Genomic DNA, 12,843 nt, shown 5'->3' on the forward strand with positions numbered 1-12,843 from the left:
TTTCGACGCGAGAACGCGAAGCTATAAGTCAACAAGTCGACGAAATGCTGCGCGACGACATCATAGAGGCGTCGAAAAGCCCGTGAGCGTCTCCAGTTGTTTTAGTGAAGAAAAAGGACGGAACCCTACGATTCTGCGTCGATTATCGTCGACTGAACAAAATCACCGAAGAAAGACGTATACCCCTCCCACGGATAGACGACGCATTGGATCGGCTCTGCAATGCTAAATACTTCTCATCGATGGACCTCAAGTCTGGCTACCGGCAAATAGAAGTCGACGAAAGAGATCGCGAAAAGACCGCCTTCATCACGCCAGACGGCCTCTATGAGTTCAAGGTTATGCCATTTGGACTGTGCTCAGCGCCTGCAACGTTCCGGCGCGTGATGGACACGGTTTTAGCAGGAATGAAGTGGCTGCAGACCTTACTCGTTTACTTGGATGACGTCGTCGTCTTCGCCGGAAATTTCGAAGATCACCTTAAGCGGCTTGCGACAGTATTAGAGGCCATCAAGTCATCAGGGCTCACTCTGAAGCCGGAAAAGTGCCGCTTCGCTTACGATGAGCTTCTATTCCTAGGCCACGTCATCAGCAAATCTGGGGTACGCCCCGACCCGCAGAAGACAGCTGCCACCGCAAAGTTCCCACAGCCAATCAATAAGAAAGCAGTGCGCAGGTTCCTTGGCATGTGTGCCTACTATAGGCGCTTTGTCAAGGACTTTTCACGCATCGCGGAGCCGCTAACACATCTAACGAAATGTGATGTCGAGTTCAAGTGGGAAACGCCGCAGGCCGACGCATTTCAAGAACTCAAACGACGCATGCAGTCGCCGCCGGTACTTGCACACTTCGACGAGGACGCCGATACCGATATCCACACTGACGCCAGTAGCATAGGCCTCGGTGCCGTCCTAGTCCAGAGGAAAGACGGACTTGAACGCGTTATATCTTATGATAGCCGGTCGCTGTCAAAAGCGGAATGCAATTACTCTACGATTGAAAAGGAATGCCTCGCCATCATTTGGGCTACAGCAAAATTCCGCCCTTACCTCTATGGCAGGCCATTCAAAGTCGTCAGCGACCATCACGCGTTGTGTTGGCTAGCTAAATTAAAGGACCCTTCAGGACGGCTGGCGCGGTCGAACCTCCGACTGCAAGAATATGACGTCACCGTAATATGCAAGTCCGGAAGAAAGCACTCTGACGCCGACTGCTTATCACGCGCCCCCATCGATTTCCCGCCGCAAGACGACGAGGACGACGACGCCTTCCTTGGAATAATAAGTGCGGAAGACCACTAAACAGCAGCGAGCAGACCCGGAGCAAAAAGGCCTCGTCGAGTATTTGGAAGGGAACACCGACGTTGTCCATAGGGCATTTAAGCACGGGTTGTCTTCGTTCACGCTACAAAACAACCTGCTTGTTAAGGAGAACTCACCAGTCCGCGCCAGCTACCTTCTTGTTGTACCTTCAGCGCTGCGTCCAGAAGTATTGCACGCCTTACACGACGATCCAACCGCTGGGCACCTCGGATTCTCCCGGACGCTGTCGAGGATACAGGAAAGGTATTACTGGCCGCGTCTGACCGCCGACGTCGCCCTTTACGTCAAGACATGCCGAGACTGTCAACGACGCAAGACACCACCGACAAGGCCAGCAGGGTTACTACAGCCGATCGAACCTCCTCGTCGACCATTCCGGCAGATTGGGATGGATTTGTTGGGGCCGTTTCGGACGTCAACATCCGGGAATAAGTGGATCGTCGTGGCGACGGACTATCTCACCCGCTTCGCTGAAACTAAAGCTCTACCAAAAGGCAGCGCAGCCGAAGTGGCGAAATCTTTCGTCGAGAACATCCTGCTGCGACATGGTGCCCCAGAAGTCCTCATCACCGACAGAGGAACGGCTTTTACAGCAGAGCTCACCCAAGCCGTTCTGCAATATAGCCAGGCAAGCCACAGGAGGACAACTGCCTACCATCCGCAAACAAATGGTCTCACGGAGCGCCTGAACAAGACCCTCGCCGACATGCTAGCGACGTACGTCGACGTTGAGCACAAGACGTGGGACGCGGTCCTGCCGTATGTAACCTTCGCTTACAACACGGCGGTGCAAGAAACAACACAGATCACGCCGTTCAAGTTGGTTTACGGCAGGAACCCGACGACGACGCTCGACGCCATGCTGCCGCACGTCACTGACGAGGAAAATCTTGACGTCGCTACCTATCTCCAGCGCGCCGAAGAAGCCCGACAGCTCGCCCGCCTGCGAATCAAGAACCAGCAGAGGACCGACAGCCGACACTATACAACCTCCGACGACACTTCGTAGAGTACCAGCCCGGTGACCGTGTTAGGGTTTGGACCCCTATACGCCGACGAGGACTGAGCGAGAAGCTTTTGCATCGCTATTTCGGACCGTACAAGATCATCCGACGTATTGGCACACTGGACTATGAGGTCGTGCCAGACGGCATCTCGCATTCACAGCGGCGCCGCGCGCGAACTGAAGTGGTCCACGTGGTGCCCTTTTACGGACGCTGACGAACTTTCCTTATTTTGTTGTTTTCTTTGCTACGAGTGCTTCTTTATTACTTTCGTTTGTGTGCAGCATCGGGTCGGTGCTCTTTAAGAGGGGCGTATTGACACGTGTACTTGTTTGTCTTTATCGGGCGACACGTTTTACCGCCTAACAAATGTTATCGCACAGCGCAGGACGCGCCTGCATGTATCGGAAGTTTCTGGAATGTTATCGATGCTTCTATCAGCTGTCTCTGACCGAAGTTTGTGTAATCTGATCGCATGTGTGCGCGACGCGAATAATGTAGAACTTTGTGGAAGGCACGCGGGTCCCAGCGATTACTCTGGAACATTCGACGACTGATGTATAAAAGCCGACGCGCTTGACCCGCTGGTCAGATTTTCGACGATCGCCGACCGTGTTCGCCGTTATCGTTGTGCTATAAGTGTAGCCTGTTTTTGTGTGCATAGGTTCGTCCAATAAAAGTTAGTTTTGCCTTTCACGGTATTGCTACTGTGTTGTTCAACGTCACCACCACGTGACAATATCTTCGGGATCGCCCTACGTGTGTGGAGTTCTTAATGCCTGCTTCACCTTCACCGCGGGTCGGCCCGGCGTTGCATTACCTTCGGCATGGACCCATGTATGGGGAGTGCTGAACGCCTACTTCACATTTGTCGTGGATCGGCCCGGCGCTGCACTACTTTCGGGATTGGCCCACGTATGCGGGGTGCTTAACGCCTGTTTCACCTCCACCGAGGGTCGGCCCGGTGTTGCACGATATTCGGCAGCGGCCCACATATGGGGGGTGCTTGCGCCTGTTTCACCTCCGCCGCGGGTGGGCCCGGTGTTGCAATATCTTCGGGATCAGCCTGCGTATGGCGAGTTCTTAATGCCTGCTTCAACTCCACCGCGGGTCGGCCCGGCATTGCATTACCTTCGGGATGGACCCATGTATGGGGAGTGCTTAACGCCTGCTTCACCTTTGCCGTGGGTCGGCCCGCGGCGTTGCACTATCTTCGGAAGTGGCCCACGTATGGGGGGTGCTTACGCCTGCTTCACTTCCGCCGCTGGTCGGTCCGATATTGCACTATCTTCAGGCCGACCCGCAGCCGAGGTGAAACATTTTGCTTTTCGTTTTAGAGCTTTGACTCTCGTCAGCTTTCGCTGCCATTCCATCTTCACAGAGTGGAATGATTGTCAATTTTTTCACTCCTTTTGGATGGCGGTAGTTATCGGCATCTTCTGGGGTGTGGAGGCCAGTTTTCTCATCGATTCGGTGCCCGCGCGATTAACTCAAGATGAATTCAGATCGTTTCACCATGTCACAATGTCACAATCGTTTCAACAATCACGCGCATCCCTGTTGCTTCGTTAGTTCAACCTTCGTTGTTTAGGCTGATCCAAGGGCCAGGAAAGGGATTCAGTTCATAGTCGGCTGCTCTGTATGCTCGTGGAACGAGTTGTGGCCGGAGCAAACACCAGTTGCGTTTAACTTTTCCTTTTGCTTCATTACTTCCTCGAGTTACGGCTCGCCGCGACGCTGGCAGATCCTCGGAACCATATCCCCGCGATATGGGTTAGATAAGATGGAAAATAAAATATTGCGAAACAGCGTCCATCATCAGACCCTGCAATAACCGTTCAACCCATAAGCAATATGACTGACCCGTTACCTCGTCTGGTTTTTCCCTTATTGTACAGCACTTTTCGTGCCAAATTGGCAACTGGAAACAAGAGTCGCAAGGAGATGAGAAATTAAGCGATCTACTAAGCGAGAAAGCCAAGGCAACAGCCAAAGTGGGAGGAAAAGCCAAAATTGTTCGTGAAAATATTTATGCATCAACATATCTTTACTTAAAAAGGAAGTAGAGGAAACGCCGCCGAAAGTGGAGAATAATTCCATGTGTTCTGAATGAAGCTTCGAACCGCCTGACGTAGCCACTTCCCTGCTGGGGGGAAGTGGCTACGTCACTTCCCCCCAGCAGGGGCAATGGGGGGGGGGGGGTTCTAACCTTCCGCGGTGGGCGCAGTACGTCTACAACCGCAGCGTCCTGCGCTCTACGCGGTAGTACGGGACTGGTGACCACGCATCGTTACTCAACTTCCCAAATAACAACACGAGTCGGTTTTGCTACTTGGTAGAGCAGTAAACGAGGGATACAAAAGAACTGAGATCGCTCCGCAAATATAGATTTCTCTATAATTATTCCAGAGCTAATTCAAAACAACGCTACTAAACATCTTTATTTTGCACTTTCGCTTGTTAACTTGTTCTTGGCAAGGTTCTTCCTGCGCATCTTTCATGCGCGAGTCCATTTGATGTGGTTCTTTGTTTGCCAAGTAAAGAGGTGTATCTCACAGGCGTACCTGTAAGATACACGTTATTTTAATTCTCTTTTGCGGCTTTAGACGTCTTTATGGCAAATGGTGGGCGTTATTCACACCTGTACTAGTAAAGGTACCCTCCCCCTCATTTGCATAGAAAAGTTGCCTTGGGTTGCCCCCCCCCCCCCGAAAAAAAATCCTGCGTGCGTGCCTGCAATTAGTGCATTTTACCGGTGCTGACATATGGGGCATAGACTTGGAGACTGAAAAAGAGGCTTGAGAACAAGTTAAGGATCGCGCAAAGAGCGATGGAACGAAGAATGCTAGGCATAACTTTAAGAGACAGAAAGAGAGCGGTTTGGGATCAGAGAACAAACGGGTATAGACGATATTCTAATAGACATTAAGAGAAAAAGATGGCGCTGGGCAGGTCATGTAATGCGCCGGTTAGATAACCGTTGGACCATTAGGGGGACAGAATTGGTACCAAGAGAAGGGAAGCGCAGTAGAGGACGGCAGAAGACTAGGTGGTGCGACGAAATTAGGAAATTTGCGGGTGGTAGTTGGAATCGGTTGGCGCAGGACAGGGGTAATTGGAGATCGTAGGGAGAGGCCTTCGTCCTGCAGTAAACATAAAATAGGCTGATGATGATGATGATGATGATGATGATGGTGATGATGATGATGACCCGCTCTTCTAAACACAAACGCATGCCGCCTGCGACACCTCTGAAAGCTCCCTAACCTCACGCTCCCCCAACACTCCACCGTCCGCTGTCCTTCTCTTGATGATGATGATGCTGATGATGATGACCTGCTCTTCTAAACACAAACGCATGCCGCCTGCGACACCTCTGAAAGCTCCCTAACCTCACGCTCCCCCAACACTCCACCGTCCGCTGTCCTTCTCTTGATGATGATGATGCTGATGATGATGACCCGCTCTTCTAAACACAAACGCATGCCGCCTGCGACACCTCTGAAAGCTCCCTAACCTCACGCTCCCCCAACACTCCACCGTCCGCTGTCCTTCTCTTGATGATGATGATGCTGATGATGATGACCCGCTCTTCTAAACACAAACGCATGCCGCCTGCGACACCTCTGAAAGCTCCCTAACCTCACGCTCCCCCAACACTCCACCGTCCGCTGTCCTTCTCTTTCTCTACTTTTTTCTTCTTTTTCTGCCGCCTTCACACTCTCCCGATCCTGTCCCCTCATCTTGGAAACTACGCCCAGAGCCGTCAAACGACAACGCTCATTTTCTTTTCAGTCTCTCCCTTTACAGCCAGCTGCCACGGACAACGACCGCACATGACGTCATTCCACTATCCCGTTAAAACTAACCTGCCGAGGATGAAGAGGCCACCTTTGACAAAGATAGGTCCTCCTATCGAAACGTTGGCCAGCCTTTCTGAGGCACCTTATCCCTGTTTGTAACATTTATACCACGTGTGCTACTCCATCTGTCAGACCCTCTTTTTGATTTTGGATTTCATAGAAAAAGGGATCGGAAGTTAGTTCCCAAAAGTGTGTGCGCGCGTGTGTCTGTGTGGGGGGAGGTGGCGTATTTTAACCAAAAGAATAAATAAATAACAATTATCGCGTTATATTTGTGCGAGTAGCATAAGCGAGCGGGAAAAGTCATGTTTGAATATATTTTATCAGCGCAGACGCTGGTGTGATGGATTGGTTGCGTTCATCATTGAACACATTTGAACTGCCCGTTTCTGAATAAATTCTGCATTTTAATGTTCTTTTTTTCTTTAATACTTCGTAGGCCTAAATCAGCAGTAAACGAAGTGCAGTTTGTAGACTAAAATTACATCAAGCGCTTAGTCAATGCTGAGAGGGGAAGTGCACAATATAAAATGCTATACATACATGTGCCACGAAAGGTTCACTAAACAATAAATCACCGATTCCTGTTCTTACTGCACTTTTTAGTCACCCACAAAATTCGATATGTATGCACCATTTCTTTGAAGCTGCATATGCTGTACCTTTGACGTACTTTCACTTGACCTTCAGTGTGCCTAGTAACTGCATTCGTAATGACTCCTGAAGGAATTAAAAAAAATAGGGGGGGGGGGCAAAATACACGTATGTTCTTGGTTAAAAAAGAGAAGAAGAGCAGAAACCTAGGTCGCAAAACTTCTAGTAATAGAACTCTGTATTTGGCTTTGCTCTAACGACATATTTATTTGAAACCTGATTTGGCCAGATTCGAAATCATATTCACCAGTGTTTGTGTCCTGAATAATCATACAGCAGCCTAACATGAGAAATGCCCCTCCGAGCCCCCACTCACAAAGTTTCTCTTACGCTCGAGCATTTCATCGTTGGTCAGCGTTCGGACACCAGCCACTGGTATCGCAGCGTATAATAGCGGTCAGCGTAACGGCAAGACAGTCACAAGGGCGCGCGGCCAATCGTGGACGGCACTTGCGTAAGAGAAATTTTGCAAATACGGGTCCTGGTCTCACTTCAACAATTCATTTATACTGTATTACTAAAGGATGCTCATTTTTAAGTGCACGTATCGAAAATATTTACGCGACTCGTTCACTTTCAGCGCCAGCCTGCAGTTGAACTGGGAGAATTTTAAATTGTTGGGCGCACTTGGAGAGAGTGGGAGACGAAGGAAAGAGAAAAATAACGGGAGGTCCGCCGGAAAAAAGAAAATCAGATTTGCTACCCTACGCTGGGGGACGGGTGAGATAGAAATGTAAACAGGAAATAGACAGCTGAACAGATACACTCGCAAAAGATAAGCGTCAGACATTCTGCCTCAAAACCGCAAGCTAGCTAGTCTGCGCAAGAAGCATGGCTTGTCTCGTCGCTGTTGTCTCCACAGTGGTTGACACCATCACATGTCAAGTTGCTTGAGATGCACAGGGTGTTGCTACACTGAAAGTCCCGGCACCTCAGGTTGGGCATATGATCTGCAAGCACAAGCAATGTCAACAACTCTAATTGCAAATGGGGACACAGGCAGTGTGCAAGAAATGGTGGTTGTATTTGAAGAGGCAGCGCACATGTAGACGATATATAATGGTATACCATCATATATTGTTGCTGTATACAATAATTGTACACTTAAGCCCAGAAAGGCCACCATGCTTTTTTTTATTTGTCTAGCTTCATTTATTTATTATTTTTGCGATAGTAATTACATAAAGGGTAAGAATAGGTCGACCTTACAGGGGTTCCGAAGCCGGCGCCTTAACTATTCGGCCAAGACACGGACACAACTTCACTTTGTACGTCACTCACCGCAAGTTAGCAGCAGTACCACATCTATTCTAATGGACATAAGCATGCAATTTATATTTCAAAAACATTTACAAAAAAGAAAAGGGGGGGGGGGTGAAATGATTGCATTCTGCCAACGACGCCGAAGCGCAGTACGCTGAAATAAACGAAGAGTAAAATAAGTCGAGGCGCCCAAAAACTGGATGTAATGTGTTTATTACCGCAAAATAATAATAACGTAATCCCGCTTCATCGTCAGCAGATGCAGGTGATAAAAAGCTGGGGTGCGGGTTCTTGAATGCCATCGCCTTAAGTTCCCCTTCGTGGTGCCAAACCACTGCACGGCTTTTCATCTAGCTCAGATAGAAGCGCACGTGAGAACCTCGCCATGTAGACGTCTCCTAGCGTAAATGGCGTAAAAAGGCGTGCAAACTGCGATCACCGTCACATTGGCCACGAAAGAGTGATAGGCTGTCGCGGTCGATTGCAGAGGTTCACAAATGTTCCGTTCACATATGAATGCGTTCCGCTTGGGAACCGAAAATGTGACTGGCCATAGGGTGTTATCCACAAACGTTTTTTTTTTTTTTTACACTAGATTGATTGAATGTAAACGTATTTATTTTGTTTAAGGGATACTTCCGCTCTGGTCTATTCGTCTTCCACCGGAAGGAACGTCGGGTGGGATCCTCTCCGCTTGAAAGATACCCACGCGGTAATCATATTCTTACTGGAAAGTGATCTGTTCATGACTTAGTTATAGTAGCGCACTTACATGACACGGACACATACAAAATAAGAACACACACAAAATGCACTTTGTCTGGTGGGCTATTTTAACCAAATCATGAATAATCAACCAGCCAGTCGGTATACCTGTTAAGCGATTCTTGTACGCAGTGATGATTAGATTGAAGCCGCTTCCTTGTGGACTCTCAGTGTCTGTGGTATACCTGAGGGTCACGTAGTTTCCCTCTGTGGAGGTGTTCCCCACATCCGAGGGGGAGCTTCCGCAAGACAGATCTGCCTGTGGCCGCAAAAATGGAAGTTACGGAGTGAGGCTCGAAGGTACCAGCTAAGGGAATGTCGCCACCACATTTTTCTCGCCAACTATGTTGCTGCAGCCACGGAAAGCATCATTAGTCTGAATTAAACGTTATAGCTTTCAATGCGTAACTACCCCGCCTGCTGCATACTTAGCAAACTATTATGCTACATATATGAATTTAAAGTAAATGGCACTCGCAAGAGTATAAATAGAACAATCTCGTCGTTTAATGAAAATAGTCAAGCTGTTATCGCTCACGAGTATAGAAATTTTTCTGTGTTGTTTTGAAACAAGGATCACATTAGTGTCAGCAAAGAACGGAAACTAAATATGTTAACACACTTCCTTATGTAAAAAAACCCACGAAACAAATATGATTCTCGTCACTTAGCTTCATTGATGCTGTTCAGAGGTACTGTATATTCTGCATAGGCCACCAACACAAACCTCCGAAAAAAAAGAAAGAAAAGCGTGACCTGTCTCGCGGTCCGAGATATGTCCATCAATTCAAAACATTTGTGGTGCCGAACCTAATCTGTGTATCTGTAACTGCAGAACAAATAGTACCAAACATTTTGTTACGCTTCGTTTTTTCTAAGATCACATTATTATTATTATTATTATTATTATTATTATTATTATTATTATTATTATTATTATTATTATTATTATTATTATTATTATTATTATTATTATTATTATTATTATTATATGGCGGAAATAGCCTTCAGGGCACTTTTGGAAACGTGGTCATAGCGCCAAGCGATTACTCCATAACAAATCATTCACAACGCTAATATAACGAAAAAGCACTCAACAATATTATAGTAACGTGTTAACATATTCAGCCACTTAAGTTAGCAGGACGCCAAGGCGTATGCCATATTGAGCACAGGCGCAATCCTAAGATAAGCCGAGCACAGTCCCATAAGAAGGGAAAGGCGTCTCCTTTCTGTGGGTAACGGCATAACTGCAGCACAGCCTTGTCAGCATGAGCACAGCGCTGTCTAGTCATCCATAATAATGGATAATAATGGGTTTCTGAGGACAAATTACGTGAGAGAACCAGGGAAAAAGACGGTGTCAACACTGTGGGAATGAAAATCGCTACGCTTATGTGACATTACTCTCTCTTAAATTTATGTCCAAATGCAATCATGGTAATAGTGAAATTGAAGCGGATTTTCATCTAGCTCAGATAGTTTTTTTTCTAGCATTAATTCTTGGATCAGAAATTTAAAACGCGACACAAGCAAGCAGCAGGCTATTTTACCACCTTGCTAAGTCCTATAGCGTGGGCACCATCAAAAATGACCAGGTGATCGCGGCAGCCCAAGGACAGCCTTTCAAAGCGAAGCATGAAACTCTGCAAGATGGAGTGTGTCTGGAAGGTGATGATGCAATCCAGGTTATTGTCGCTTTCAGACGTGAGCACGGCACCGTCAACAGTCTTGTAAAGCGGAGCATATCGATCTCGGGAGCACAGTGATGAGACATTAACTGCAAGAGAAGAAGGAATGGCTATGAATATAAGAGCATTGTTTACGTGCTTCGACGAAGACGTTCCTTTCTTTGAGGCAGGTATAACAACGATCGCGCGAACGAAATGACCATGCATGATGCGATCGTTCTGGCTCAGAAGATCGCTGGCAATGAATATAATTGAGGAAACTTGCCCGCTTGCCGTCATCGAATTGAAACGATGCAGAGCAGCGCAACACTATACAAGTAGCACGCGTGTTCATTTTCCTACATTTATTACCTGCGTGAATAACGCCGACAAGACTCGTTCTACATTTTGTAGACTTCCAGGACTCGAGTATTTTTTTTTTTTTTAGCGGCCATCTACGCAGCGGCACCACCGTCGGAATCTCGAATAATCTTTCGCAGACAGTGGTTTGACTTCTTTCTTCACATTTTATTATTTTTTTTAATCACGTTTCATTTTAGTCAGAAGTAACGCAAAAACTCAACATGCACTACTGACTGCACAGTGAACCTATATACAGGGTGTCCCCCCCCCCCCTCCCCATATGTAACTTTAGCCCAACTTTAAAAATATGCGAATGCCATGTAGCTGGACAGAACCGAGGTAATGTTGTTTGCCGTCGCTCGGGGATACCCAGATTACTATTTTTTCGTTCTACCTAATTACATAACTAGTCTTCATTAATTAATCAATTTCCCAAATATTATAATTAGATGAAAAATATCAATGAGAAAATTGCAGAGCAACATGAAAAACTCCCGATACCGCTTTCTGTTGCTCAATACGTGCTACGTAAAAGTGTTTTTCCGAACACGAAAGAAGCCCGCCAATACACGCAAAGTGCCTCGAGCGGCATTTCGCGTGCATTTGCGGGCTTCTTTCACGCTCGGAAACACGCTTTTACGTAGCACGTATTGAGCAACAGAAAGCGGTATCGGGAGTTTTTCATGTTGCTCTGCAATTTTCTCAATTTTCTCATTGACACTTTCCGTCTAATTAGAATGTTTGAGGATTTGATTTCATCATCTAATTAGGTGGAATGCAAAAAATAATTTGAGTATCTCCAAGCGACGGCAAACAACATTACCGTGGTTCTGTCCAGCTACGTAGCATTAGTACATTTTTAAATTTTCGCTAAATTTACGTGGGACACCCTGTACACGCGTAAAACACAGGCGATCCTGTTATGCTATATATATACAACATATTTGCTTGCCGCTAGCTGACACTAAATGTGAATATGTAATAGCTGACTCGTTTTCTTCTCAGCTCGCTTTACAATGTTGCAAACCGTTGTTGTTGTACTGCAGCAACTTAAGCGAACATATTTCGATACATGCTGGGTGTGATAACAGTCAGCTAATTACGTTTTATTGTCCATATGGCACATGTGCAGGTGCAACTCGAGCGCTTGCGCACGCGCGCACACAACTACAACAACAACAACAACAAAAGCCGGCTAAGAAGATCTGAATTCAATGTTGGCATCTAGAGTACTACTCACAGAACTGGTTTACATCCGCGAGGGTACCGTGCCTGCCAGCGAACAGCGACAACAGCAGAAGCCGGAGCACGGCAAGAGAACGGAGGCCTCGCTGGACGCTAGCCATCCTTCCAGCACTGGAAGCAGCCTTTGAACGGCTGTACCGCGTGAGCGTCACAACGAATGCCGCCTGTTTACGCGCAGTCAACGCCTCCCGGGCTCGCCCTTGTGCGCGGCAGGAGCGCTGGAACCTCTATAGCGCCATATAAGGCCGGCCAGCCGGGACCGCCAGCCAAGCTAGGGACCCTAGCCAAGCGGCGGCGGCGGAGTGAGATGCGCGGGTGCGCGCCTCCGCGCAAGCATTGCCTTCGCTCGGCATCGAGGCGCAACGTGCACCGCGCGCCATCCTGACAACAGTCGGTGGAGAGAGGTGCACACAGAGAGCTCTGGAGCCTCGAGCTGACCATCCCGCTTGAATTGCTGTATGCGAACTCTGCGGCAAGCTGGACTACCTGCGGCGCCGTACAGTTTCTTCGCTGGTAGTGACATTTACTGATGCGCATCGGCCAAACTCAGTTATTATATTCACACCACATCCCCGAACGAGCGGAGTGGTCGCAAGGCGGTCGACACGTGATGTCTCGCTGCGCTGAAACCCGACAACGACGTATATCCTGGAAACATATCATCATGGACTATCTGCCGATCTACCGCTGCCTA

At 47.9% G+C, this 12,843-nt stretch overlaps 1 protein-coding gene across 2 annotated transcripts; it reads right to left on the minus strand.

The window, feature by feature from the left end:
* Positions 1–4,749: 4,749 nt before the first annotated feature.
* On the minus strand, positions 4,750–12,409 carry LOC142592429 (uncharacterized). Of its 2 annotated transcripts, none has more exons than XM_075704004.1 (4): positions 12,145–12,409; positions 10,425–10,651; positions 8,980–9,130; positions 4,750–7,793 (listed from the first exon to the last, which is right to left on the minus strand). In XM_075704004.1, exons 1-4 carry the CDS (start codon positions 12,248–12,250, stop codon positions 7,657–7,659), a joined length of 621 nt encoding a protein of 206 aa, XP_075560119.1. In that variant the 5' UTR covers positions 12,251–12,409; the 3' UTR covers positions 4,750–7,656. The 2 variants fall into 2 exon arrangements, with proteins under 2 accessions (XP_075560119.1, XP_075560120.1); XM_075704005.1 differs by having other exon boundaries at positions 10,428–10,651; positions 12,145–12,398.
* Between the last annotated feature and the right edge of the window lie 434 nt (positions 12,410–12,843).

The sequence above is a fragment of the Dermacentor variabilis genome, chromosome 1 (genome assembly GCF_050947875.1).
Source record: "Dermacentor variabilis isolate Ectoservices chromosome 1, ASM5094787v1, whole genome shotgun sequence".
Taxonomy (NCBI): Eukaryota; Metazoa; Arthropoda; class Arachnida; order Ixodida; family Ixodidae; genus Dermacentor; species Dermacentor variabilis.